Source organism: Alexandromys fortis, unplaced genomic scaffold (assembly GCF_014885135.2).
Source record: "Alexandromys fortis isolate MF-2015 unplaced genomic scaffold, M_Fortis_MF-2015_v1.1 scaffold_20, whole genome shotgun sequence".
Classification (NCBI taxonomy): Eukaryota; Metazoa; Chordata; class Mammalia; order Rodentia; family Cricetidae; genus Alexandromys; species Alexandromys fortis.
The window spans coordinates 5,282,335-5,307,685 of record NW_026067903.1 but is presented as its reverse complement, the minus strand read 5'-3'; the positions used below and the strand labels follow the sequence as shown (position 1 = coordinate 5,307,685).

At 44.4% G+C, this 25,351-nt stretch overlaps 1 protein-coding gene across 2 annotated transcripts in view; it reads right to left on the bottom strand.

Moving 5' to 3' along the window:
- Mgat4a (alpha-1,3-mannosyl-glycoprotein 4-beta-N-acetylglucosaminyltransferase A) overlaps positions 1-24,552 on the bottom strand; it is an 88,216-nt gene extending 63,664 nt beyond the window's left edge. For both annotated transcript variants that reach the window (XM_050134536.1, XM_050134537.1), the window contains exons 1-2: positions 24,487-24,552; positions 19,639-19,962 (exon numbers count right to left, since the gene is read on the bottom strand). In XM_050134536.1, coding sequence (XP_049990493.1) covers positions 19,639-19,732 — 94 coding nt within the window. In that variant the 5' untranslated portion in view covers positions 19,733-19,962; positions 24,487-24,552. The remainder of the gene's footprint in view (positions 1-19,638; positions 19,963-24,486) is intronic.
- Positions 24,553-25,351: the final 799 nt, after the last annotated feature.

The following is a 25,351-nucleotide window of genomic DNA, read 5'->3' as shown; positions in this document are numbered from 1 at the left end:
AAACAGAATAGAATTCTGGGCGGAAGAGGAAGTGAGGTCAGACTCTGCTCTACTTCCAGAGGGACCGAACAGCTCTGCACTCTGGAGCAGAGACACCATGATGGACGGAGGCTAGAATCTTCCCGGTAAGCGCACCTTGGGGTGCTTACACAGATAATTAGAAATGGGCTAAATTAATATGTGAGAATTAGCCTAGAAGAGGCTAGATAGAAATGGGTCAAGCAGTTAAATGAATACAGTTTGTGTGTTGTTATTTCGGGCATGAGCTAGCCAAGCGGCCGGGGTGTTGGGGACGCAGCCCCGCCGCTCCTATTTCAACAAAAGATGCAAATTTCATTGTACTAGTTCTTCCCAACTTACTCTATACAGTACTACTACTAAAACAAAAAATGAGTTCTTTGTAACTATCTTCACACACACGCACGCGCACACACACACACACACATCTAGGCTCAGCTAACAGTGAATGCATGGCTGATTGGACACCAGAAGTCAATTAAACAGCACGACATAACCCAGCATTCACTGATGATTTCTTTTTCATGCACTTTCGGACACACTAGGAATTTCCTAGGTCCATGTGAGGCAGTTCCTCAAAGAATAAAAGACACCTTAGCTTTCAAAAGATCTGAAATTAATTCACACCAGACCTCCTAGGAACAAAGCAGGGATGTCCACTCTGGTCACTTTTACTCATTATACTAGGTTTCAGTACAGAAAGAAAGAGCATAAATAACAATAAGCTTTAGAAGTTTCTAGAGCTAGGGATTTAGCTCTGTGGTAGAGCACAATTGTTTGGCATGATCAACACTCCTAGTCTGAGCCCCAGCACTAAAAGAACAAAGCATTCTAAAGGGAAAACAGGTCATATACAATGACTACAGGACTCATCTCAATAATCACTAGAAGACAGTAAACACACTGTTCTAAATAGTCAGAGGACATCTACGTGTACTGGTGCATGCCTGTAATACCAATAACCTTGGGAGAATGATAGACAAAGACAAGCTACATAGTAGATTCTATGTCCAAAATATTTATATCTTGATACTAGAGATACAACTCTCAGTGGTAAGAGCTGTTCCAGAGGATCCAAGTTCACAACACCCAGATTAGGCAACTCACATTTGTAACTACAGCTCCAGATCCAATGCCTGTGGCCTCTGCTGGCATCTGGATAGACTCATGCCCATACATACCTACATGCAGACACACATGCTACACATAATTTAAAACAATACACACAGAGGGAGCTTAATTTTAAAAGCATATACCACGGGGCTGGGAAGATGGCTCCGTGGATAAAGTACTTGCCATATATGTAACGAGGATATGAGTTCAGATATAAAAAATAAAGCCAGCATATCTATGGAGAGATGTGAGGCTGAAAGAGGCAAATCCCCAGAAGCTCACAGGCTAGCTAGCCTGGCTTACCAAACAGCAAACAAGGCTGAAGGTGAGAACTCACCCCTAAGGTTGTCTGCTGAGCTCCATATGCGCATGGTAGCTCAAATGCACCTGCACAAACACACAGAGATATATAAAAAGAATAGAGAGATTGGATGATTGATTTTTAAAGGCAACATACAAACCAGTAACCTTTCATTGAAGGATCCAGATGTCCTGTCTAGGAGATCTATCACACTTACCAGTGTGTCAGAAGAAAACAATCACAGGAAAGTAACGATCATGAAAGTCGAGGCCACTTAGAACACAAGAAGAAAGAGAGCAAAGAGGTGCCCTGCACCAACCCTGGGGGAATCTCATTAGAGAGCGACAAGTTTCTACACAGGGTCCACAGGTCGGCTCTTATTGTCAGAGGGTACAGGTGTCACACAAGCAGGGCCAGGCATCATGGGAATGCTGAGACTTTTAAGGCAGAACCTGGCAAACAGGTAAGGCTGTGGAAGACAGGGCCAGGGGAAGAATATTCTAGGCATGTTTGCATCAAGAGCAAAGGTGACCATTGACATGGAGTTGATATTAGATACTCAAGGGTACTGAGAACTCAGAAGATGAAGATGGGCTCTGAGAGCCCTAGACTGGGAAACCCTAAGACTTCAGGGCTGCTTGCCCTTTCAATGCAGAGTGTGCTCAGTCCTACCTGCTATTCTGCCTCCTCAATCCCTCCTCCCCATTTCACCAGCCTTCCAACACAGGCCTACCTTCTCAGAGGCTTTCTGACTATCCCTGCTTCCAAATATCCCTTTCTCCTACCTCATTCTCCACCACATAGCTCGCTTTACTGTCAGGACCCATTTCTACCTAAAAGAACAACTCTGTCTCTTTAGCTCCTCTACTGTTACTGTGTAAGGTCCTCCCCTCCACATCTCCACAAGCAGGCCCTGTGACAATGAGGGTCTCACCTATATTGCTTAGCACTCCACCACAAAGACCTAGCGTCCTAGCACCGAGCACACTCTGAGTAAATGCTAGAAGAGTGGGAGAACTAACCAAGCGGAAAAGAGAGAAAAGGAATGTCAAGAAAAGCACCTTACAAATCACGGTGCACTGTGCCAATAAACCACTAATGTCCTGCAAGTAAATTTTCCCCAAGACCTGAGCCATTATCACAGTAATTTCAATTACAGCCATTGTTCAATTACTCCATTACAGTTTAGCAGAGTAGCTTCTGGAGACCACAGATGTTAGAGCAGCAGCAGCAGCGGTGGTGGCGGTGACAGCAGCAACAGCAGCAGCAGAGGCACAATTCACATACAGAAAGACACTGTCCTTAAGGTAGGTGACAGAGGGTCTCTTGCATTCTCACTGAGAACCGACTTTCAATCCTACTTTCAAAGAAGGAAAGTCAAGCTACTTTGATCCCTGGGCCCTATCAGGGCCGAGGGAGCAAAGGTCATTTCCCTTGAGAAGACTGTATGATGCTCAACGTAGCCTGAGCACACTGACCACAGCTGCATCAGCTCCCATGCTCTGCCCATGGGAAATACGCTCTCAGGCATGTGCTTTCAAGGAGCAGGGAAGCCCTCTCCTGCCCTGGCCACACTCTCAGTTAAGGTGTTTTCCATTCAAATGAGTTTACATGTTCACAAGTTGGAGCCTGTGCTGGCTGGAGTTCTGCACTCAGAACCTTTACTGACCCAGTGCAGTGAGGCTTCTCTTCAGCGATGCTGATCTCTGTAACAATTAACAAAACTGTCATGTCTTGGCACTCCCTTGTCCAAACAAATTAATTCCTCAAACTCAACCCTTCGGGACACATGCAAAATATAGTCAAATCCTTGATTACACACAAACGCACATGTACGTGCGCGCACATACACAAACAGCCCCTCCTGCTTCCTGATAAGAGTCCTTGTTCTCTGAAGCTGCATGAACCAAGCCTCAACTATCTTCATTTTTCCCAGCTTTTTTGTCTTCTGAGAGCCCACAATAATGGACCCATAATCCCACCATAAGCTCTGCTAACAGCATTCAGAGGCTTTTCTGGCCCTAAATTTTAAACTCTTTCACATTGTTTTCTCAAACTTCCCAAGGGCCTTGAGAGTCACAGCAATGATTTCTCACAACAATGGCTCCATGTCTCAAGACCTACTTAGTTTAACTCTTTTCCTGCTGCTGCGATAAAAAATAAATAAAAATAAACCCACAAAACCCTCTAACAAAAGCAATTTAAAGAGGAAGCAGAGGACAGTGAAAGCATGCTGCTCTCAGCTCCTTTCCTCCGCTTACATACTCCATCCAAAACCCCAGCCAGGGGATGGCGCCACCCACAGTGGATGACTCTTCCTACCCCAGTTAACGCCATCAAAATGGATCCCCCACAGGGATACCTAGAGGTCCACTTCCTGGGGGACTCTGGAATCTATCAAGTTGACAATTAACACTGGTCATCATAAAATAGTTCCAGTTTACAACTGGCACCCCAGGACGGCGGTTAATAACGCCCCTTTGCTCTCCAGTACCCTGATAAAAAAAATTACATAGGATGACTCGTTGTCGAGGAGATAATGTCCACTAAAACATGAGGTAAACGGCATGAACTTAACAAAAACCCACTAACACTATACACCAGACACAGCTAATTGTATCTAAACGTTGAAAATGACAATTATATTATGGGTGTCAAGTAGACAGATAAAGAGCAATGTATGGTCTGATATTAAGTCTTAAGTGTCACTACCTGGAGGCTGGAGAGATGGCTCAGAGGTTAAGAGCACTGACTGATCTTCTAGAAGTCCAAGTTCAATTCCCCACAACCACACGGTGGCTCATAACCATCTATAATGAGACTTGGTGTCACTACCACGTACAGACAGAAAGATCAGGTCTGCTCTTTGATCTTCTCTATGACTTAGAATGAAGAGTGAACTATCCCATGAGAGGTTCAAGCTACCACACATTTCATGACACTCAGCATGAGCCCCTCCGATAAACTGGTTAAAGTTACAGATTCCCTAAAGCACAGCCACATTCTCTGAATGTTCTGCACTGCCTGGGTTTACCTTCTCCAACTCTGCATCAGACCAGCTCGTATGAGATGCTCCCCTGGAAGTGAGATAGCAAAGGTACTTCGGCATGCACGGCTGACAACAGGCTTGTATGAGGAAACTTACAAGATTAGTGAACTTTCCTAAATTTTACAGGCAGATCCCTGGAGCTCACTGGCCAATCTAGCCCAAGTGATGAGCTGGAGGGTCCATGAGAAATCCAGTCTCAAGTAATAAGGTGGAGGCTAGAAAGATGGCTCGGCAGCTACAAGCACAGACCGTTCCTCTAGAGAACCCAAGTTCAGTTCCTGGAACCAAGTTAGGTGGTTCAGAACTGCCTGTAACTCCAGCTCTAAAGGATCCAATGCCCTCTTCTGATCTACGGGCACTGCATTTGTGTGCACATACCCACACGCACATATCAGCACCCACACATACACACCATTAAAAATAAATAAGAAATAAGATGGAGAACAAATGACTAAGACAATTGACACTGACCTCTAATCTCAACAACAATGCAAATATGTCTGCATCTACCCACAGGAACACACACTCACATGCTTGCGCGCGCGCGCGCGCGCGCACACACACACACACACACACACACACACACACACTCTGAAGAGAAAAACAGAAGATTTGAGGTCTAGCTGTAGGCTTAAAGAGGAAAATCCTGAGATAAAAGTCAAACTATGAGGTGTCAACAAAAACACGAACTCTTACACACGAATCTGAAGTTCTCCAGCTTAATCCACTCCAGCTGGAAGACGACAAAGGGGAAGGGAAGCCTAGACATCTGGCTGAAGACTAGAACAATTCCTGGAACATTCAACTCCTTTTTGTATACAAATGTTCTTAGGGTGCGAGCTGGGGGAGAATGATTTTGAAACAGCATCCAAGAAGGCAAGAGAAACTTCTCTGCACAAAAGCATACAAACTGAGTTCAGTTGGCAGCTGGTCACTTGCAGCTTGCCACCCGTGGGGAAGAAGAAAACAAGATGGCAAAGTCTCATGTCTCACCTGGCTTTGAGTCCTCTACTTCACACATTCCAGGTTGCCCGATTTCTCAGTAAAACCTCAGTGGGCCTGGCAGCTCTTCCTGGAGCTGGGGCTCATGGATGCAGAAAAAGCCTTCAGGGTGAGTATAACCTTATCTAATGTGGGTGGCTAAATAGAAGCTGTCAAGGATCCCTCGGGAGAACAACACTGCTGCCCATCGCTAAGTCTCATGGGCACCCAGATTCTGATCTGCCAGATTAATTCCTACAGAAGAGCTAGGGCTCTTCAAGTATACCCAAGTCCACACCCTGGAAACTGAAAACAGGATGAGCAGGCAGATACTTTCGAGGATACCTGGGCAGGTATTAAAGAGACACAGAAAACAGCCTAAGAGGGCCCTCAGTGGCCAAGCTGTTTTGTTAAATGTGAATAAAAGGATTATCCATGGGCTGGAGAGATGACTCAGTGGTTAAGAGCATTGCCTGCTCTTCCAAAGGTCCTGAGTTCAATTCCCAGCAACCTCATCTGTAATGAGATCTGGTGCCCTCTTCTGGCGTGAGGGCATACACAGACAGAATATTGTATACATAATAAATAAATAAAAATTTAAAAAAAGAAAAAAAAAGGATTATCCATATGCCTAGGTACGCCTTTCCTCTAAGGAGCATATAAAAAATTAGCATGTATATATAGATACAAACCTGTATCTATTTGTGAATATCTAAAATGGGAGGGAACAGGAAACTGTGCAAGTCCACAGATTTAAAATGAAGAAATTTAAGGAAAACAAGAAAACAAAGACTGGTGCAGAGGTCACACAAACAAACCAGGCTTAAAAAAGAATGTCCTTGGGTGCTACCTAGTTCAGTAGGTGGAGTGCTTGCCTGGCGCGCATGAGGGCCTGGCTTGATTCCCAACACCACATAAACCACGGGTATACCTGTGATCCTAGCCTCAAGTGGTGGAAGTCAAAGGATCTAAATTCAAAAGTCATCCCTTGGTTATACAACAAGTCTCAGGCCGGCCTGGGCTACACAAGACCCTATCTTAAAGAAGAAAAATAAGAGTCTGTCAATAGCATACAATGGTGAAGATCCCCTTACTAAGAAGAAAATTCTAGGCAGCTTTCTAATGAGAAGAATCTCATTAGAAAAAATGTGTTGGGAAATATTTTCAGGTGTGTGACTTTTGTTTATGCTGCATTTGATTAACTATAAAGCTGTGTTACTGTGTCTGTCTAAAACACCTGATGGTCCTAATAAAGAGCTGAATGGCCAATAGTGAGGCAGGAGAAAGGATAGACAGGGCCAGCCAGCAGAGAGTATAAATAGGAGAAAATCTGGGAGGAGAGAAAACAACGAGCAACAAGAGAACAAGGAGAGGAGGACATCAGGGGCCAGCCACCCAGCAAGCCATGGAGAAAGAAGTAAAGAAAGGTATACAAAAATAGAGAAAGATAAAAGCCCAGAGGCAAAAGGTAGTCAGGTTAATAGTTAAGAAAAGCTGGCAAGAAACAAGCCAAGCTAAAGCTGGGCATTCATAACTAAGAATAAGCCTCTGTGATTTATTTGGGAGCTGGGTGGTGGGCCCCCCAAAAGCCAAAAGAACAAAACATCACACAACAGCTAAGTTTGCAGTGTCTGTATACTAGGTCAAGATAGTAGAGGGAAGAGAAGGAGAAGAAGCCTATATCCAAGGGGATTAAAAACACAAAAGCAGCATGGAAAGAACTAAAACTTGTTTATGTGCAGTGTATACCAAGGATGCAGATGAGCAGTGAGGAAAAAAAGGACTGATGTCAGCTTCTGTCTTAGGGCTTTTACTGCTGTAAAGAGACACCACAACCACGGCAACTCTTGTAAGAAAACTTTTTTTTTTTTTTTTGGTTTTCCGAGACAGGGTTTCTCTGTGGTTTTGGAGCCTGTCCTGGAACTAGCTCTTGTAGACCAGGCTGGTCTCGAACTCATAGAGATCCGCCTGCCTCTGCCTCCCAAGTGCTGGGATTAAAGGCGTGCGCCACCACCGCCCGGCTTGTAAGAAAACATTTAATTGAGGAGTTAGCTTACAGTTTCAGAGGTGCAGTCCATTATCATCATGATGTGGAGCAGGTAGGCATGCAGGCAGACGTGGTGCTGGAGCTGAGAGTGCTACATATTGCAGGCAACAGGAAGTCAACAGACTGTCACACTGAGGGAAGCTTGAGCAAAGGAGACCTCAAAGCCCACCGACAGTGAGTGACACACTTCCTCCAACAAGGCCACACCTCCTAATAGTGCCACTCCCTTTGGGGACCATTTTCTTTCAAATCACCACCTCTTCTACAAGTACCTGAGAAAATTAACGTTATCAAATGGAAAGGTTTGTTTCGAGGTTCCTGGGTCCATGACAACAGGTCTGAGGCATACAAAGTAATGTTGGAAAAACCTCTCATTCACCTCCTGGACAGAAACTCAAGGTGTGAGAAAGAGAAACTGGCCAGGGTCTTACATTCCCCTTTGGAGCATGCCCTCAATGACTCTAGCTCTTAAAGTGTCCACTACCCCTCAACAGTGCCAAGCCTTTAACACTCAGATCTTCAAGAACTTTTAAGCACCAAATATGACAGTATGATCCACCCCGATAGATAATCTTGGTAAGAATTACCCTAGAGGGGTAGTAAATACATTTCTGCCTCAAAAAAAAAAAAAAAAACAAAACGCCCTCAGTGACTCCTCAACCCTGTTGGGTGGGGAATGGTGGTCTCATGCCTATTATTCTCCAAACAGTATTAAAAAAAAATAGCCATAGTCAAACCTTAGGAAAGTTAAGAAACAAAAGAAGAGGCTGGAGAAATGGCTCAGCAGTTAAGAGTACTTGCTGCTCTTCCAGAAGACCAGGATTCAATTCCCAGCACCTACATGGCAGCTCACAACTGTCTGTGACTCCTGTTTCAGGACGGGAGTCACACATTACATAGAGACATACATTTGAGCAAAACACCAATGTACATAAAATTAAAAAAAAAAAAAAGAAGAAAAGGGAAAAAAGGCTGTGTGTGGTGGCTTGAGCCTGTAATTCTAGCGCCCAGGAGGCTAAGACACAAGATCAACATAAGCCAAGGCCAGGGTGGGCTCACACAGAAAGTTCAGGCAGCCTGCAATATAGCTCAGAAGTTAAAAGCTCATCTACTAGTCTTGCAAACGGCCCAGCTTTGGTTTCTAGCACCCAATGGCAGCTCACAGCCAACTATAAGTCTAGCTGCCACACCCTCTATTGTTTTTTTTGGGGGGGGGGCTCCTGAACTCATGTGTATATACCCACACAGACACACAAGCATATGCATAATTTAAAAAAGAATGAAGCCCATATAACACTGACAGCTTTGAGTAAGTTTAAATATAACTAGAATGGTAGGATTTGGTGTATTTATGTTTGTTCTGTCTGACTGCGGGACTTTAAGTTCAAAACAATGAGTTGTATCTTTATGTATAAAAAAAAAGAAGACACTTGCATATTCATAGAAAAGCGCCACATTAGCATAGTCCCTTGTCTGTATGTGTATGAGAGACAGACACAGCTCCGAGTCAAAAGACAGAACCTTTCACAGGAAGTAAAACGTAGACCACATAAGATAACGACACCTGCTGTCACAAACTCCTGCAAGGGCCAGGAGACCTCCCGCTACACTGCTCTCTGAGACAAGAAAAGCCCCTGCCATCTGTCTGCCCAGGTAACTTCCCACTCCCAACTACTCTTGGTATAGTTGTGTAGCCGGGCCTCCGCCACGCTGGACCAGACTTGTTGCCCGTCTTCTGCCATGTGGACACACTGGCTCAGTCCAGCAACTCTGTATGGGAGTAAGCCTTCCCTCTTATTTCTATCTCTATTCAGAATAACTCAGAGGCCATGACCAGTAAGACACCTTTCCAGGTTCACCAGAAGAAGCTGTGTGTACCCACAAGCTAGAGTCCGTATTTTCCTCCTATTTGTCTTCTCATCACCCAGTGTAAGAGCAGACAGACAGCATTCTGCAGACATGGGAAAGGCAGGCAGGAAGGCCAAATACAAACTTCATTAAGAAATGAAACTGGTGTGGTGGCGCACGTGCCTCTAATCCCAGCAATCAACAAAGCAGAGGCAGGAGGATCTCTGTGACTTCAAGGCCAGCCTGGTTTAAAAAGCGAGTGCCAGGACAGCTGGGACTGTAACACAGAGAAACCCTGTCTCAAAAACCAAAGGGCGGGGGGGGGGGGGGGGGGGAGAGAAAACACAAGACATGGCTCCTTCTGAAAAGAAGGAAAACACCAGCAATTTCCGAGTAAAATGTCCAAAGACTTGTTACCAGAGGCAGAGAAAGCCTTGTGCTGACACAATGCACTAAGTCATGTGAGAGTCTGGTCAAAACTTTATTTTCTCTACCTAATCAGGAAAAGTCCTCAGACAAGGGCAAAGAAAGGCAGAGTCTTCAACGGCCCCAATCTGTGCCTAAGTGTCCAGTGTCAGAGTTAATTTTATGATTTAGAAAACTGTGCTCTGGGTAAAGACACGTGCTAACAAACCTATCTACCAACCTGAGTTCAGAACCCACGTGCAGGAAGGAGAACATTGACTCCAGCAAGCTGCCCCTGACCTTCACATGTGCACCGTACATACACATGCTAAATAAAACGTTAAAAAAATGTGCCCTCTAAGTTGTTGATAATGGCGGGTGACACCGGGGAAAGAGTATAAAGGAACTCTCTGGACTAGGTTTTATAAATTTATTATAAATATAAAATCATTTTGTGCTTAAAAAAAAAGTTGTAGAGCAAGTTGCTTATTTAACTTACTTTCTCTACTGCGTTTCCCCTCCCCCACCCCCGCCTTGTAAACTGAGTGGGAATTCTTGTCTGAATGCTCCTCACCAACTAGTCCCAGATCCCGACAGTGCTTAGCATGCAGAAACCCTACAACAGACCCAAACAGAAGCAGATCAATAATGCACTACAAATCTCAGGCTTGCCTTTAGTTTTTCCCTTTATCCTGCTCAGCTTTCGTTACTCTATAAAGAAAAATCTAGGGGCTGGGGAGATAGGTCAGTCAGTAAAGCACTTGTCTCGGGAACACAAGTACCAGAGTTCAAATCTCCAGAAACACACTGGGAATGCAGAGGCAGGAGGATACCTGGGATCTCCAGCCCTCCACATAAGCTCCAAGCCACATAGATGGTCTCAAAAAAAAAAAAAAAAGGACCAGTTTCCAAGGTACAATACCTGATGTTGACCTCTGACCTGCACACATACACACACCACACACACACCTCTGCACATACATAAACATGCAGACATACAGACACACAGGATAAAACTTTGAGGAGCTAGAAAGATGGCTGAGGTTCAGATCACTTGCCACTCTTACACAGAAGATGCAAGTTTGGTTCCTAGTGACAATACTGGGCAGCTCACATCTGACTGTAACTCCAGCTCCAGGGGATCTGACACTCTCTTCTGTCCTCCACAGACACGGCACTCACATGGCACACTTATACACAGACATGTGCACACATACACATAAATTAAGCCTTAAACAAACAAACAAAAAACCCTTTGTTTTTGCTTACAAATAAGTGGGATAGCTTTGGTGCTCACAACGTGTACCCTAACATCTGTCTCTAAGAGGCTGAATGCCTTCTCCCGGGCCTGATGGGGGTCTGCAAGAGATAACTGAAGCAGCAGGCAGCTAGGAGATCTCTCAAGGCCAAATAGCCAACACTGCCCTCAGAAAGTGCTTTAATCAAGAGGAACCACAATTTGTTTAGTCCAGAGCTGGATGTATTCTCCAGGGCGCTGCTATAAACAATAGAGCAATCAGCCAGCAGCGGGGACGAGGACCCTAGAGAAACAATGCAGGGCAGGGTGACATGGGCAGAGCTACAGCGGTGCCTCCCAGGGGAGCAACGGGAGATGTGGCACTACAGGAGGGGGCAAAACCTTAATGACGGAGGCCAGCCAATCAAGTCAGCGGCTCCCTGAAGGTAGGAAAACCAGTACCCAAATCTGCTAAAATACGTTCATCTAAATGTCTAGCAGCCATCAAAAAAAAAAAGTAAAAAGAAAAAAAACAAGGCATGCAAAGAAACAGGAAAGGCTCATACATCTGAAAAAAGTAACGGACTGCCTAAGAGTGTAACCAGATGATAGGCTGCAGGGTTTGCTCCGACTTAAAAAAATAAAGGGGACTGGAGAGATGGCTCAGCCGTTAGGGGCACTGGCTGCTCTTCCAGAGGACCTAGCTTTGATTCCCAGCACCCGCATTGCAGCTCGCAACCATCTGTAACTGCAGCTCCAGGAAATCCAACACTCTTTCTGGCCTGCAAGACTCCAGAGAAGCATGTGGTGCACAGACTAGACATGCAGCCAAAACACCCATGCACATAAAAAAGTGTGACGACCCTGATAACATCTGTGATCCCAACGCTAAGGAGGCAGGGGCAGCCGGAGCTTGAGTTCTAGTGTGGTTTATCTACATGGGGAGGTCCAGGTCAGTCAGAGCTACAAAGTGAGAACTTATCTCAGATTACCGCCACAAAAACAAAGAACCATGGCAACACTGTGGTGGATATCAAATCCCAATAGAGAGAAATTTAAGACCAAAACTAGAGGTAAAAAGTACAAAAGAAGTTAAAAAAAAAAATCACAGGAGCAGCTCATGTTGGGCCATTTTATGTGACAACTTGGCAGGGTTAAGGGATGCCCAGTGAGTTGAGAAAACATCACGTCTGGTGTGTTCCTCTGTTTCTAGGAGATAAGCATGTGAACTGGTAGACTGAGCAGAGGTGAGCATCATTACCGATGTGGTCGGACACGTCTCTTTGGGTGGAGAAGTGAGCAAACCTGCTTCTTTCTAAGCAAGAATATTCTGCCTCTGGATTCTGATCTTTGTTCTTGGGTCCTTGGACCTGGGCAGGGATAGGAGATTACATACCTTCAGCTCACCGTACACTTGGGTATTTGGACTCTGACTAAATTATATCACCAGCTGTCTGATCTGATGACTTGAAGGTTTCTCATGGGACTTCTGTCTTTATCCCAGGAGCCGGTTCTTATAATAAATCTGCCTAGGCTACAGTTTAGACCTTAAATATCCCCAAAAGGTGTACACAGTAAAACCTTGTCCCCTGCATGTGGCACCACTGAGAACTGGTGAGCTCTTTAATAGGTAGGGTCTAGAGAGGAAGCTCAGTCAATGCCCTTCCTGTCTTTGTTTGTAAGGGGGACTTAGGAATTCTGTTCGCTTGCTTTGATTTTTTGAGATAGTCTAGGTGAGTGGGGCAGTCTGGCCTTGAACTCATAAGGATCCTCCTGCTTCTGCTTCTCTAAGGTTGGGACTATCAGTAGGCAGCATCACACTCCTGTCTGTCTTTGCATTCGCCACCATGACGACATACAGTTCCACCACCATGGGCCCGACGGCAACAGGACCAAAATGTCCATGAACCCCAAACTCTGAAACCATGAATTATGGTAAGTTCTCTTTCTCAGGCATTTTCTCAGTGACAGAAAAATTTTCTCAGAGACTGACTAGCACAGCTCATATGTAAAATAAAAGAGAAAAAAAATTCACTACAGAGTTTTGGGATGGCGGAATGCACAAATATGTACACCTACTACATATACATTTCCTATAGAGAAGCCCAAAACAACAGTAGATATAAGCTAGCAGAATAAAGAATTAGCAAAACTGAAGCTAGATCAACACAGGTGGTGTAAGCTAAACAACAATGAACAGAACTAAGAAAGGGGAATCGCAAATGTCACACTGGCACACGTAATGGGTATATGAGGAGGGGAGGAAAACAAAGGAAGAAAAATCAAGGCTGAATGCCTACTAAATTTACTGGAAAACAACCTACATATCCAGGGGGTTCAAAGAAACACAAACTCCAAACTCATACCATTTGAAAATGATAGAAAGTTAAACAACAAAAACCACCTAGGGAGCATCTAGAGAAAATGACATTATCACAAATGAGGAGCTCCAATAAGAGCCATAGCCAGCTTCCTCTTCCTCGCAGAAATAACAGAGACAGAAGGCATTCAAAAAAAAAAAAAAAAAAAAAAAAAAAAAAAAAAAAACAAAAAGCCAGGAGCTGGAGAGATGGCTCGGTGATTAAGAGCATTTGCTGCTCTTGGAGAGGACAGACTTTTGGTTCCCGGTATCAACACGGCAACTCACAAATGTCTATAACCCAATTTCAGAGGCTCTGACGCCCTCCCTTCTGGCCTCAGGCAAGCACATGGTGCACATGCAAACATTCATGCACACAAAATAAAAATAAATGAAGTGTGCTTACTCTTGCAACAGACTTAAATTCAGTTCCCAGCACCCAGATTAGGCTGCTCACAACCACCCATAACTCCAGTTCCAGGGGATCTGATGCCCTCTTCTGGCCTCTGTGGGCACCCACACCCACACACAGACGTACACACCACACAGATTTCTTAATGTAAAATATATTATATATTTTTAAATTATATATATATATATAATTTAAAAATGAAAGTCAAATAAAAGTACTCCAAAATAAACAAAAACAGAATCCATTGCTAGCCATCCCAACTTACAAGAAACTACAAAGGGCATCCTACAATCTGACAAAAGTGACCTCGAAAGCTTAACTCAAACAACCCACAAGGAACACCAGTGATTATCCAACTATAGCAGACACTATAAATCTATTTTTTATTTTTTATTAACTAATTTTAATGTAAGTATATAAAAATAATAGACATAATGTATTGCCGAGTCTATAAGATTGGGAAATGCATGAATAATTGCCAACAACGGCACAGGGGAGGTAAGTGGTAATAAAACTTCCACAGGCCAAGGAAAGTAATGACAGATGGTAAAAATATAATTAACAACAATATATAATGGCAGATGTGAGATCGTAATTACAGCACGATGTTGAGTTTGGAACACTAGTAGATGTAAATATGTTTAACAATAACACCAGGAAAAAAAGCGTAAAAGGAAACAGGTATCAAGGAGTGGCATTTAATCTTAATTGTGTGCATGTGGTACAGGACAGGGAAGGGCACATATGTGGAACTCAGAGGACAACTGTGTGGAGCTGGTTCTCTCCTCGCACCTCTATTCAGGCTCCAGGATGGAATTCAGCCCATCAGGTGGTGGCAAGGGACCCACTGAGCCATCTGAGCAGCTATATGGGACTAGAATTACGATAACTCAGTCTAAAGCTGACTTTGATATGCTAAAACAAAACAAAAAACATTAAAAATACCTCAAAATGGTGAAAACATTTTTTTTCCTTTTTATTGTTTTTATCGAGCTATATATTTTTCTCCACCCCCCCCCTCACTTCCTTCCTCTCTCCCCTTCTACCCTCTCCCATGGTCCCCATGTCCCCAGTTTTCTCAGGAGATCTTGTCTTTTTCTATTTCCCATGTAGATTAGATCCATGTATGTCCTCTCTTAGGGTCCTCTTTGTTGTCTAGGTTCTCTGGGATTGTGAATTGTAGGTTGGTTTTTCTTTCTTCGGTCGAGGGGCATTTAGGTTGTTTTCAGGTTTTGGCTATGACAAACAATGCTGCTATGAGCATAGTTAAGCATATGTCTTTGTGGCACGATTGAGCATCCTTTGGATATATACCCAAAAGTGGTATTACTGGGTCTTGAGGTAGGTTGCTTCCTAATTTTCTGAGAAATCGCCAAACTGAATTCCAAAGCAGCCTGCACTTGTACCAGCTTGCAGTCCCACCAGCAATGCAGGAGTGTTCCCTTTACCCCACATCCTCTCCAGCATAAGCTGTCAGCAGTGTTTTTGATCTTGGCCATTCTTACAGGTGTAAGATGGAATCTCAGAATTGAAAATACCATAAATTGTAAATGCTACATCTGAATTTTATTAACAGCCAGGCAGTGGTAACACAGAGCCAGGGCTACACAGAGAAAAAAACAATTTGAGAAAAGTAGAGGGAAAAGAAGACATGAAATATGAAAGACAAAAAAAAAACAATAAATCTAACTACATCGCAATAAACATTAGATATGAATGGACCAACAAAAAGATTAAAAAGTGATTGAAATGAATGAAAAAAATCTATCACATGCTGTTTTCAGGAAGATTGTAGCTTCAAAAACATATCAGACAATAAAACAATGAAATAACAACGTATAATGGTAGCCAGGCCTTAACTGTAGCACTTGAGAGGCAGTGGCAGGTAGATTTCTGAGTCTAAAGTCAGCATGGTCTACAGAGCAAGTTTCTAGGACAGCCAGGGCTACACAGAGAAACCCTATCTCGAAAAACAAAAACAAACAAAAAAGATGTATACAGACTCAGCCACTTTGACAGCTGACTTTCCTTAAATGAGTGAATGGAGTCACCATATGACCCAGAAATCCCGGCAATTCTGCTTTTCAACAGATCCCCAAAAGAAAGAAAAACACAAAAGTTCATGGGTGCTTACAGCTTTATCACCAAGAAACAGAAGATACAGAAAACCCAACATCCATCAATGGGAAAACACAAATTTGGTGCATCCATATAAAGAGACACCATTAGAGACTGATAAGGTGGCTCAGTGGGTAAAGGGCTTGCTCTGTGATCCTGGGGACCTGAGTTTGGATCCCCAAAGCCCACATAAAAGCCAGGCATGGTAACATTGCCTAAAACATAAGAGGTAAAGAGACAGCTGGATCCCTGAGACTTGCTGGCCAGCCGATCAAGCCAAACAGGTTTAGTTAAGGACCCTGACTCAAAAAATAAGGTAAAAAGGACTGTTAAAGAGTATTGTTGCACATCCAGAGAATCAGAATTCCATTCCTAGCACACATGTGAGTAACTCCAGCTTCCAAGGTGTCCTCTCCCAGCCCCGACAGTCACATGCACCATGAGCACATATACACAGACACATAAATAAAAAATTTTTAAAAATGTGGAAATTAATAACTGAAGATACAGACATCAAAATATGCCCTACACATGCACCTATACACATAGGTACACAGACACCATTCATCTGAAGAAAGAAATGAAAGGTTGATCTAAGTCACATCACAGCTGGACTGTGAACGCATGCTAACAGAAAGACAACAGTCACAAAAGACCACACATTACACAATTCCAGTATGTAGAAGCTCTGATCAGGGATATCTGTAGACAGAAAGTAGATCAGTGACAGCCTAGGGCAGGGAAGAGAGGTACTGTGATAGCTAAAGGGTACAGAACTCGAACCCACGGCCTCATGCATAGTGGGCAAATCCGCCATCACTCAGCACTCCACCCCAGCAGGGTAACGGATGTAAGTGTCGGAGTGTAGACACCCTCTCCCCTTAAAAAATGAATTATCTGCAAATGGATGAACTGTTTAGTATGTAAACTATAACCCAATAGGGCTGTTTTAAATTTTTCCATACACATTCTTGCTGAAGCAAGAATCACTTGAGCAGACAATGTGTTTTAGAGACGTGGCATGTGGCCCTGAGTCAGGCACGTGGACACAGAATCACCCCCATGCAGAGATCCACGATGCTTACTTGGTATTCCTGTTTCGGTACTGTGTTTGACCATGCAGAAAGCTCAATAGCATCCTACTCACACCGGCACGTGACACACTGAATTGTTCTGGTCCCATTCTCCCAAACCCGCCTACAACTTTCCCAGCCTGACCATTCCAGGTACCTGGAATTCTCTCTCATTTTTATGTGGGAATCCAGCATGTCCTGATGAACTGGCTCTCTGCCCTGAATCACAGCTTCCTCATTATGCTTGTTTCATGAGCTAGCTAGCTCTGATTCTCCAAGTAGTGAATGCAGATCATACCAAACTAGCACCCCTAAGGAGCTGTACACTGTGTTTTCCAGTGGCACCTTGAGCCTGCCTCAGAACCGTGTGCCGGTCAAAAACAAGCTTCTCCTAATTACAAAGCACACATGCTCTATTTCAGAATTCAGCCCTGCACCTGACATGGTCACTGCCTGCCCTGGCCTCTGCCTCCACTGTTCCGGGGAGCGGACCTAATAGCTACGGACATAAGCCCCAACCACGAGTCAACTACATAATGAACGCATGGCCTTGACAAGTGTCTCAAGCACTCTGCTTCGATTTCTCCAGCTACAGAAAAGAGGCAGTAATGTTCCTGAGGATTATGAGGATTGAGTGACTAATATACATGGAACAGGACGGGCACCATTATCGCCTCTGGCAATTCCGTATTTGTCGACCTTCACTTTCCTGCCCGTCCTCCTACAAAGCCATGGGGACTCTCCTCATTCTCAAGGCTTGTAACAGAGCACCGGGCACAGGACAAGAATACGGAAGGAACCATACATACAGGCGTATGTAAGGAGAGACAGAAAAAATAAGCTTCCGTAGGCCCAGCAGTGTTAGAGATATTAGAAATCCCTTTCAAAACACAAGATGGAATATGTGGAACCGGGTCTGCCCTGGAAAATCCAGGCTGTCTCACTGTCAGAACTCTCTAGAAAGAATCCAATACTCAACAGTTAAGAGTGGTTACATAAACGATAGCAATCAGCACAGGGGATTTTACACAAGCCAACAGAAGGCCTGGGCTAACCCCTGCACCTGAACGGCACACAGAGCAGAAAAACAACATGGGGAAGACTGCAGAGAGCAACAGCCAAGAGGACGGACCATGCCCAACCCTGCACGGGGAAGGCACTGCTACCTTTCCAGTTCCTCTCTCCATGTTAAAGATAATCACATAATCATAAATTACAATTGATGGAGCTTTAAGAAAGAAAACTAGTGTTGCTACTAATACCTAGGAAATGATATCAAAAGCAGAGCGATTCTAAGACAAGACACAGTGGGAAGAGTTGAGTTTCTGTATTACTCAAACTCTGAATAGGTAACTTTCCTGATAATAAAAAAAAAAAAAAACCAACAACAACACTAAAGTACTTTTGTTACAGTGAATTTTCTTAACAGAGAGTCATTTGTTTTATTTATGTCAAGAACAATCATCACTTTGACTCAAGAGTCTTCCTAATTAAGTCCTCTCATTAGGTGCAATCAAAAAACAGAAACAATGCCAGAGAGCCAGCTCAGGGCATGAGGGTGCCTGCCCTCAAACCTAACGACCTGAGTTCAATACCCGGAACCCAAGGCAGGAGGAGTGAGCCAGCTCCCGAAAGCTTCCCCTGACATCAAATTACACCCAGGCGACACACATACGAAATAAATAACTAAGAAAATGTATTTTTTTATTTTAAGCTGAAACCTAGAAAGTATACCCCCAAGAACTTGCCTGTAGCAAATTTTTTACCCATATTTCCCCAGTGCCCCCTAAATTAGAACCCAACTCAGAAAAAAATAAAAAAGTAGGAAAGAATGTTAGACTCACCCACGGCATAAAGCATGTGCTTCTCATGTCCATCTACTTACTGCAAACACATGCACAAAACTACAAGTCAAATGTGTTTAAATGTGTTTTAATGTGTATATGCCCAGAGGGATATGGGACCACTAACACGAGTCTATAGATACAAATGTGTAACAGGAAAAAAATTAGTCATAAAACAATCTTTTCAATTGTCTTCACAGGCCAGAAAGTCCTACAACAGCAGCTTTCAAATACCCCAGGTGATAAAGGCGGGAGGGTTCTAACAATAAATACACAGTCGCTCCAACACTTCTGATCTTCCTACCGTCAAAATCTCTTAAATCAATGTCAGAGAGGAAAAAAAAAAAAGCAAAAAACAATTGCTACCCCTTGACATAATTCTAAAATACAGATAGCAGTTCTAGAGTCTAAACACAATTATCATCTATGAGACTCTTACTATTCCAATCAGAATGTCTCCTCGTTGCCTTCTTTTGCCAAAGGAGCAATCTGTCAGACATGCATTAACTACACGGCACTAAATCAGCATCTTAACTAGTATGCATGTTTCTTGAAGGCCTTGATCATGCCCTTACAAGTGTTTCTATACAATACCCAATATATCAACGCATGTCAAACATTTGGTATAAGTCGTTTTTAAAAGGCAAAAATGTCTGTTATTCAACTTGGCTTTCCAAAGTGTGGTTCTAAGACACCACTGTTTCACTGTTGTGTCGAAAGAAGCCACCAGAAGAAAGAGCGCAACATGTAGGGTTAGGCTACTTTGCTGAAGCGTTTCCACTCGCTCACCAGGTTAGCACAGAGCACTCTGGCCCCGGGGACCTCCTCCTTACCTTTCCCATTTTGCCATGTGGTATACCAGGACAGAGTAAGGAACGAGGTGACAAACGCTAACACCGTGGCCACAGTTCCATTTCGGAGCCTCATCTCATTTCACCATCACACCGGTTCATACGCTCGGGACAACAGCCAGACCAGCCTCTCCTCAGCCACAAGTCAACAGAATCCAGAACGCCTGGTGCTAGTGCAAAAGCAGCAACTGATGGTCGAGTCGCATTTCAGATGCGGGGCAGAGGTGTCGTCGGCAGCAACGCAGTGGGCAAAGCTCGTCCGGATTGTCTTGGCAGGCTGAGGGCTTCTTCTTTTTCTTCTTCTTCCTGTCAGGTAGAGAAAGGAAAACTTGCTAAATAACACAAAGCGGAGGTTTCTCCATTAATAATAATTAATAATAATAATTCAGCAGAAGCAGCAGACTTTTTCAAGGCCACAGTGGATGTGTGGAGAGCACCCCATATAAAAACTATTCATTTCTTATAGCACAATTGTAAGGAAAATTCCAAGAATTCCAAGGAAAAAGGCTTCAAAACTTTATTCACTCCTGGCTGGTTCTGTCCATGAAAAAAAAAATATATGGCTAGATTGAAAGGGAGAAGTTATAGGGTCCAGATTCTCGAAGAGACCTCTTTAACAACTGAGCCTCGAGCTTCATCCCCATTGTTATTCTGCTGCACAATAATAAGCAATGATTTAAAAAAATAACGAAAAACAGGAGAAGGTACAACTATAATGATTAGAAAAGTCAAATGACCTGGATTCCCAATCCAGCTGACATTACTCACGTGCTCCCCACCCCCACGCATGCAGGGTGACTCTTTTCATCCACGAAATAAAGCATCCAGTCCTGACTCCCCCATATTACACAAATCACAAATAGTCTGCAGTTATCAATGCTATTTATCCTCAACTATTTTTTGGGGGGGGGGGAGTAGGGGTTGGCTTTACCAAGACAGGGTTTCTCTGTGTAACAGCTGTCTGTCTGTCCTGGATCTCACTTTGTGGACCAACTGGCCTTGAACTCAGAGATCCGTCTGCCTCTGCCTCCTGAGTGCATATCCTCATCTTATGTTTTAAAGAGAAAGCTGGAAATATTTATGCATGCAGAAAAGGTAGCAATCCAGCCCACACTGTCTCAGCAATGGCCCATCCCAGCATGTTGCTCTCTCGGGAAATTGGGATGATCATGACTTATCTAACTAAATTTCTGAAGAACTGAAAAGAAATGAGGTTGTTAAACATACTTAAGCATAATGCCCAGCACAAAATAAGTTTTCAACAAGTATCAACTGTATCAAAAAGAAAAGCAAGCCAACAAATGCAGCCAGCCACTGTGCTGTCCACTCTACGCATAACCGGCCTCATCCCCTAGGGGCATGTCAGGCCATCTGAGATGTACGCTGATTTCTAGTGGCATCCATGGGGCAGCACCACAAGATGTTCTTGGTGATACACTAAATGACCCTTGCAGGGGGTAAGTGAATGCACCCCCCAAAACAACACAGGAACCCAAGAGACAAACCTCTCGGTGGAAGGGCATGCCTGATTAAAGCAGCCATTTGCAGGCAATTCACAAACTACCACCTCAGCTATTTCTCAGCACAACAAATCACTGGAAATCTCTACTAGCCAAGAAAGACCACAGGGATAATGACAAAGATTGATGGTGATGATAGCCGCTGGAATTCACTGGCTTCTTCCTTCATTCTGGGCCCATTACGTGGCTTAAACCTTCACTAAGTCCTCACGGGGCAAGCAGTGCAAACCCTATTTTCCCACAAGGAAAGAAACCCCATTTTGAATAACTTCTAAGTTCAAAGTCTCTTTTTTGTTGTGGTTGTTGTTGTTGTTGTTTTTCGAGACAAGGTTTCTCCGTGTAAAGCTCTGGCTGTCCTGGAACTCACGCTGTAGACCAGGTTGGCCTCGAACTCAGAGATCTGCCTGCCTGTGCTGGGATTAACCACCACGGTCCAGCTAAATTAAAGTTATCTGCCACTTTCTGTTCCACAGACTGATCATTTACACCACAGCAGGGTAGGGAGTCTCCAGGATACTCTACAGCTCAAAAGGAACGGGAGAGTTTTCTGAGTGTTAACTTGATTCAACAGAAAATGCAGATTAAAAAAAAAAAAAGTTTTCTGCTCTATAGGTAGCACAAATCTGTGACAGTATAAATTGCAAAATGCACAGAAAATTTCGCAGTCCAAACATGCAACTTTAAACAAGTTTCCCACTTCCTGTAGCCTTTGGCTAATCCCCTCACTCCTGAGTCCCCAACAAAGCAAGCCTGTTAGTCTCTCTGGCCAGTAGCTCTAATTTCCACATAACATTCTAGATACACCGCATTCCACTGCATCGCTTCCTGTGAGTGCAGGAGCACGGGGTGTTCCAAGGAGGTTCTCCAAGTTACCCTTGCTAAAGCCAAATGATCCCATGGTTAACCTAACTTTATCACAACTATACCCATGCCGATTGCTTACAATCAAAATCCTCATGGGGAAAAAAAAAATCCAATAATTTTAAATTCCACAAAGTACCTAATCTATTCACTCAATAAAGCATTCAATAATGACTTCTGATTATAAAATCAGGGCAGTTTCTCAGTAAAGTGTACAACTTGTAATTTTAAGTCTGGTATGACATTATACAAACATGTTTTTCATTTTCTGTACATATATAATGTAGCCATATTTTGCTTCTGAAAAGATTTTGTTCTAGAAAAAAAAATCTCGTAATTAGAAAATATTCAGCTGACATACCTCATGAAACAGAGACATGCAAAATCAAAAATGATAGTTTAAAAGATTTTTATTAAGCCAGGTGGTAGTGGCACACACCTTTAATTCCAGCATTCAAGAGGCAGAGATAGGCCACTCTGAGTTTGAGGCCAGGCTGGTCTAGAGAGTGAGTTCCAGGACAGTCAAGGTTACATAGGGAAACCTTGTCTCGAAAAAAACCTCCCTACCCCCCCCCCCCCCCCCCGTAAAAAGTTTTTGTTAAATACAAATGAAGCCTATATAAATGCATAAAAGCAGGTAGACAAAATGAATTCTAACGCCAAAGTATACTATAGATAGACCACCCATAACACCTAAAAAGCACATGGAACATTAAATAAATAATGGACCTAAGAAGTTAGTAAACTCTTGTTGGGAAATGATACTTAGAATGAATTTTACTAATACGTTCTGACAGCTCACAAGAAAAAAAAAAAACGAGTGTTCTACTCCACAGGAATGCAGCTATACATTTTAAATCAGGGTTCCCAAACTAAGCTTCACTTAGGCACAAGTGAATGAAATCTCCAGGGGGGAGCAAACAGAATGAGCCTGGAGCCCTTAAAACACCCCAGGCAGCTGTGCAGCGGGCTCATTAAGACACAGGTGACCTACATTTGCATTAGCAGCCACTTATGTGAACACCTAAATATCACCATCACCTTAGCACTGTCCCAATCACTTAACACAGCTTGATCTTTAAACAAAAAGGTAATGGCTACAGTTACTGCTCGCCATTCCTTCATCCTCCCAAAGACAAGTGCAACTTTCAACTCCAGACCTCAGAACAAGAAATGTTTTATTCCAAGATTTAACAATCTTTCATCTTAAAAAGAGGGGGGGGTACCAGCAATGTAAGAATTAAGTTTTTAAAGTGTTCTCTGAAATATCCCATATGTTCCATGGATGAGAACACTTTGCTTAACATTTGGCATATTCCTTAATCAGCATCCCCCAGACAAAACAGAGGTGCCTGAAAGAATAAATGGCACGATTCATGACACCCCGGATCAATGAACACCATGACGTAAGCCTGCACAACTTTATAAACCACAATTATGAAAAACGCATGCCTTTTCCACTTTCAGGGCATAAATATTTCTTTTATACAGCTTACATAATGTCATCGTCTAGTATATCTCAGGGCTTACAGTTAGGGGTTAAAGGAACCTATGTCACCATAACCTGTTAGTAAAACTATTCTTTAAGCATTTGGAAGAGAAAGGATCCTGAACCACAAAGCGCGTGTTACTTGATTCTAAATTTAATTTTTTTTTGATTCAAGTGAACAACTGTGTCATTCTTTATCTTTTATCAAATAATTTGTCGGGCAGCAAAAGCACAACAGCAAAATAGATGGCAGGCACGACGAAGATAGCATAGTATCTACTGCTATTTCCTAATTCCTACAGTAAGCCCCGGGAACGCGCTCCCGGGATCGCAAGGCTTCGAGAAATAAGAGCGGGCGCGGGAAGCGTACAGCTGCCAACACTTAACGCCATGCTTTCCAGTTATCACCTGGCACACCTGGAGAGCTCCGAGACCCCACCTGGGGGTGCACGGGGTCGGGGGGGAGAGGGGTCCCACTCGCCGTTTCCTTGAGATGGAGGAAACCCAGGCCTGGGAGGAGGCAGGGGCTCGCTTCTCTGGTATCTCAGGCACATCTTCGTCCCCCGCCGGCAAGCGGCCCCCGCCCTACCTGCCCCACGGCGGCGGCGCCACCACCAGCCCTCCAGCCCTCCAGTCCTCCAGCCGTGGGGTCCTGCCCGCAACTCTTGTCCCCGCTGCACGCGCACACTCCACTGCACTTTCCCCCCCTCTGAAGTCCCGGAGCTCCGGCGCCGCACGAGGCTCCAGGCCGGCCACCCGGAGGGAGAGCGGAACCGAGGGGCGGCTGCGGCGGCGACGATGCGCTGAGGGCGCCCGGCCCGCGCCCCGTTCGGAGGCCCCGTGTGCGCAACCAGACGCCGGTCTCGGGACGCACCGGCTCCACTGCCAGCAGGTGGGACCTCCGCGGACCCTGCCGCGTCCTGCCTGTCCGCCCCCAGCCCGGAGCCCCGCGCTCCTCACCTGCCGCGAGCCAGGGCGCTTCTGCCGCGGCCGCCGGCGACGCTGCTGGAGCCGCCTCCGCCGCCGCCGGCCGCGCGCCCCGCCCTCGACAGGGCCCGCCCCCGACAGTCCCCGCCCCAGTCTCCACCAGCCATTGGCCGACACGGCCCCAAGCGAGCCGCTTCCGCTGCTATTGGCCCTCCGGCCTGTCACTTAGAGGCGCAATCGAGCAGCCTATATATTTCTCCCCAGCCCTTTTCCCCTGCATCAGTGTCGCGGTCCGGGCTGGAGTGCAGACGCCACATCTGGCCTGCACCTTCTGGTCTGAGTGCATGCAGCCCCAGTAGCCAACAAAGGCCCCAGTGAGCCCTCGGCGCGCAACCTGGCTACCATGGCCTTTCCACCTAGCTCTGGGTTCCATCTCCTGGCGGTCCAGGCTCGGTGACAGGTGCTGGCTTTAATCCAACCACAGTTTCTAGGGCCCACCATTCCAAACATCTCACTGTCAGCCCCAATGAAAAGCATCGCTATCCCCATTTCCCAGGAGGAGGCAGAGCTGCGGAGAGGACTCTCTGGAGCAAATAGAAACAAGAAATATGACTAGGATTTAAATACACTCTATTCAGTGCCAATGTCCCTGATTTTTCCACTATGCAGTGCCTTTCCTTCTCTCTTGAGCACATGTCTTATCACCAGTTCTTAAAGTTTAAGGTTGGCCTCAAACCCAAATAGATGAACATCTATAGAAAGCTTGAGTGAGTAGCCTGTCCCTTTGGTTAATAATTAACTAACCTTTTGCATATAATTTTTTAGATATTTACCCTATACCAAGCCCCGTAAGTGTTAAGATCTTTAATTGCATCTTATCATATGTTAATTCCCATTT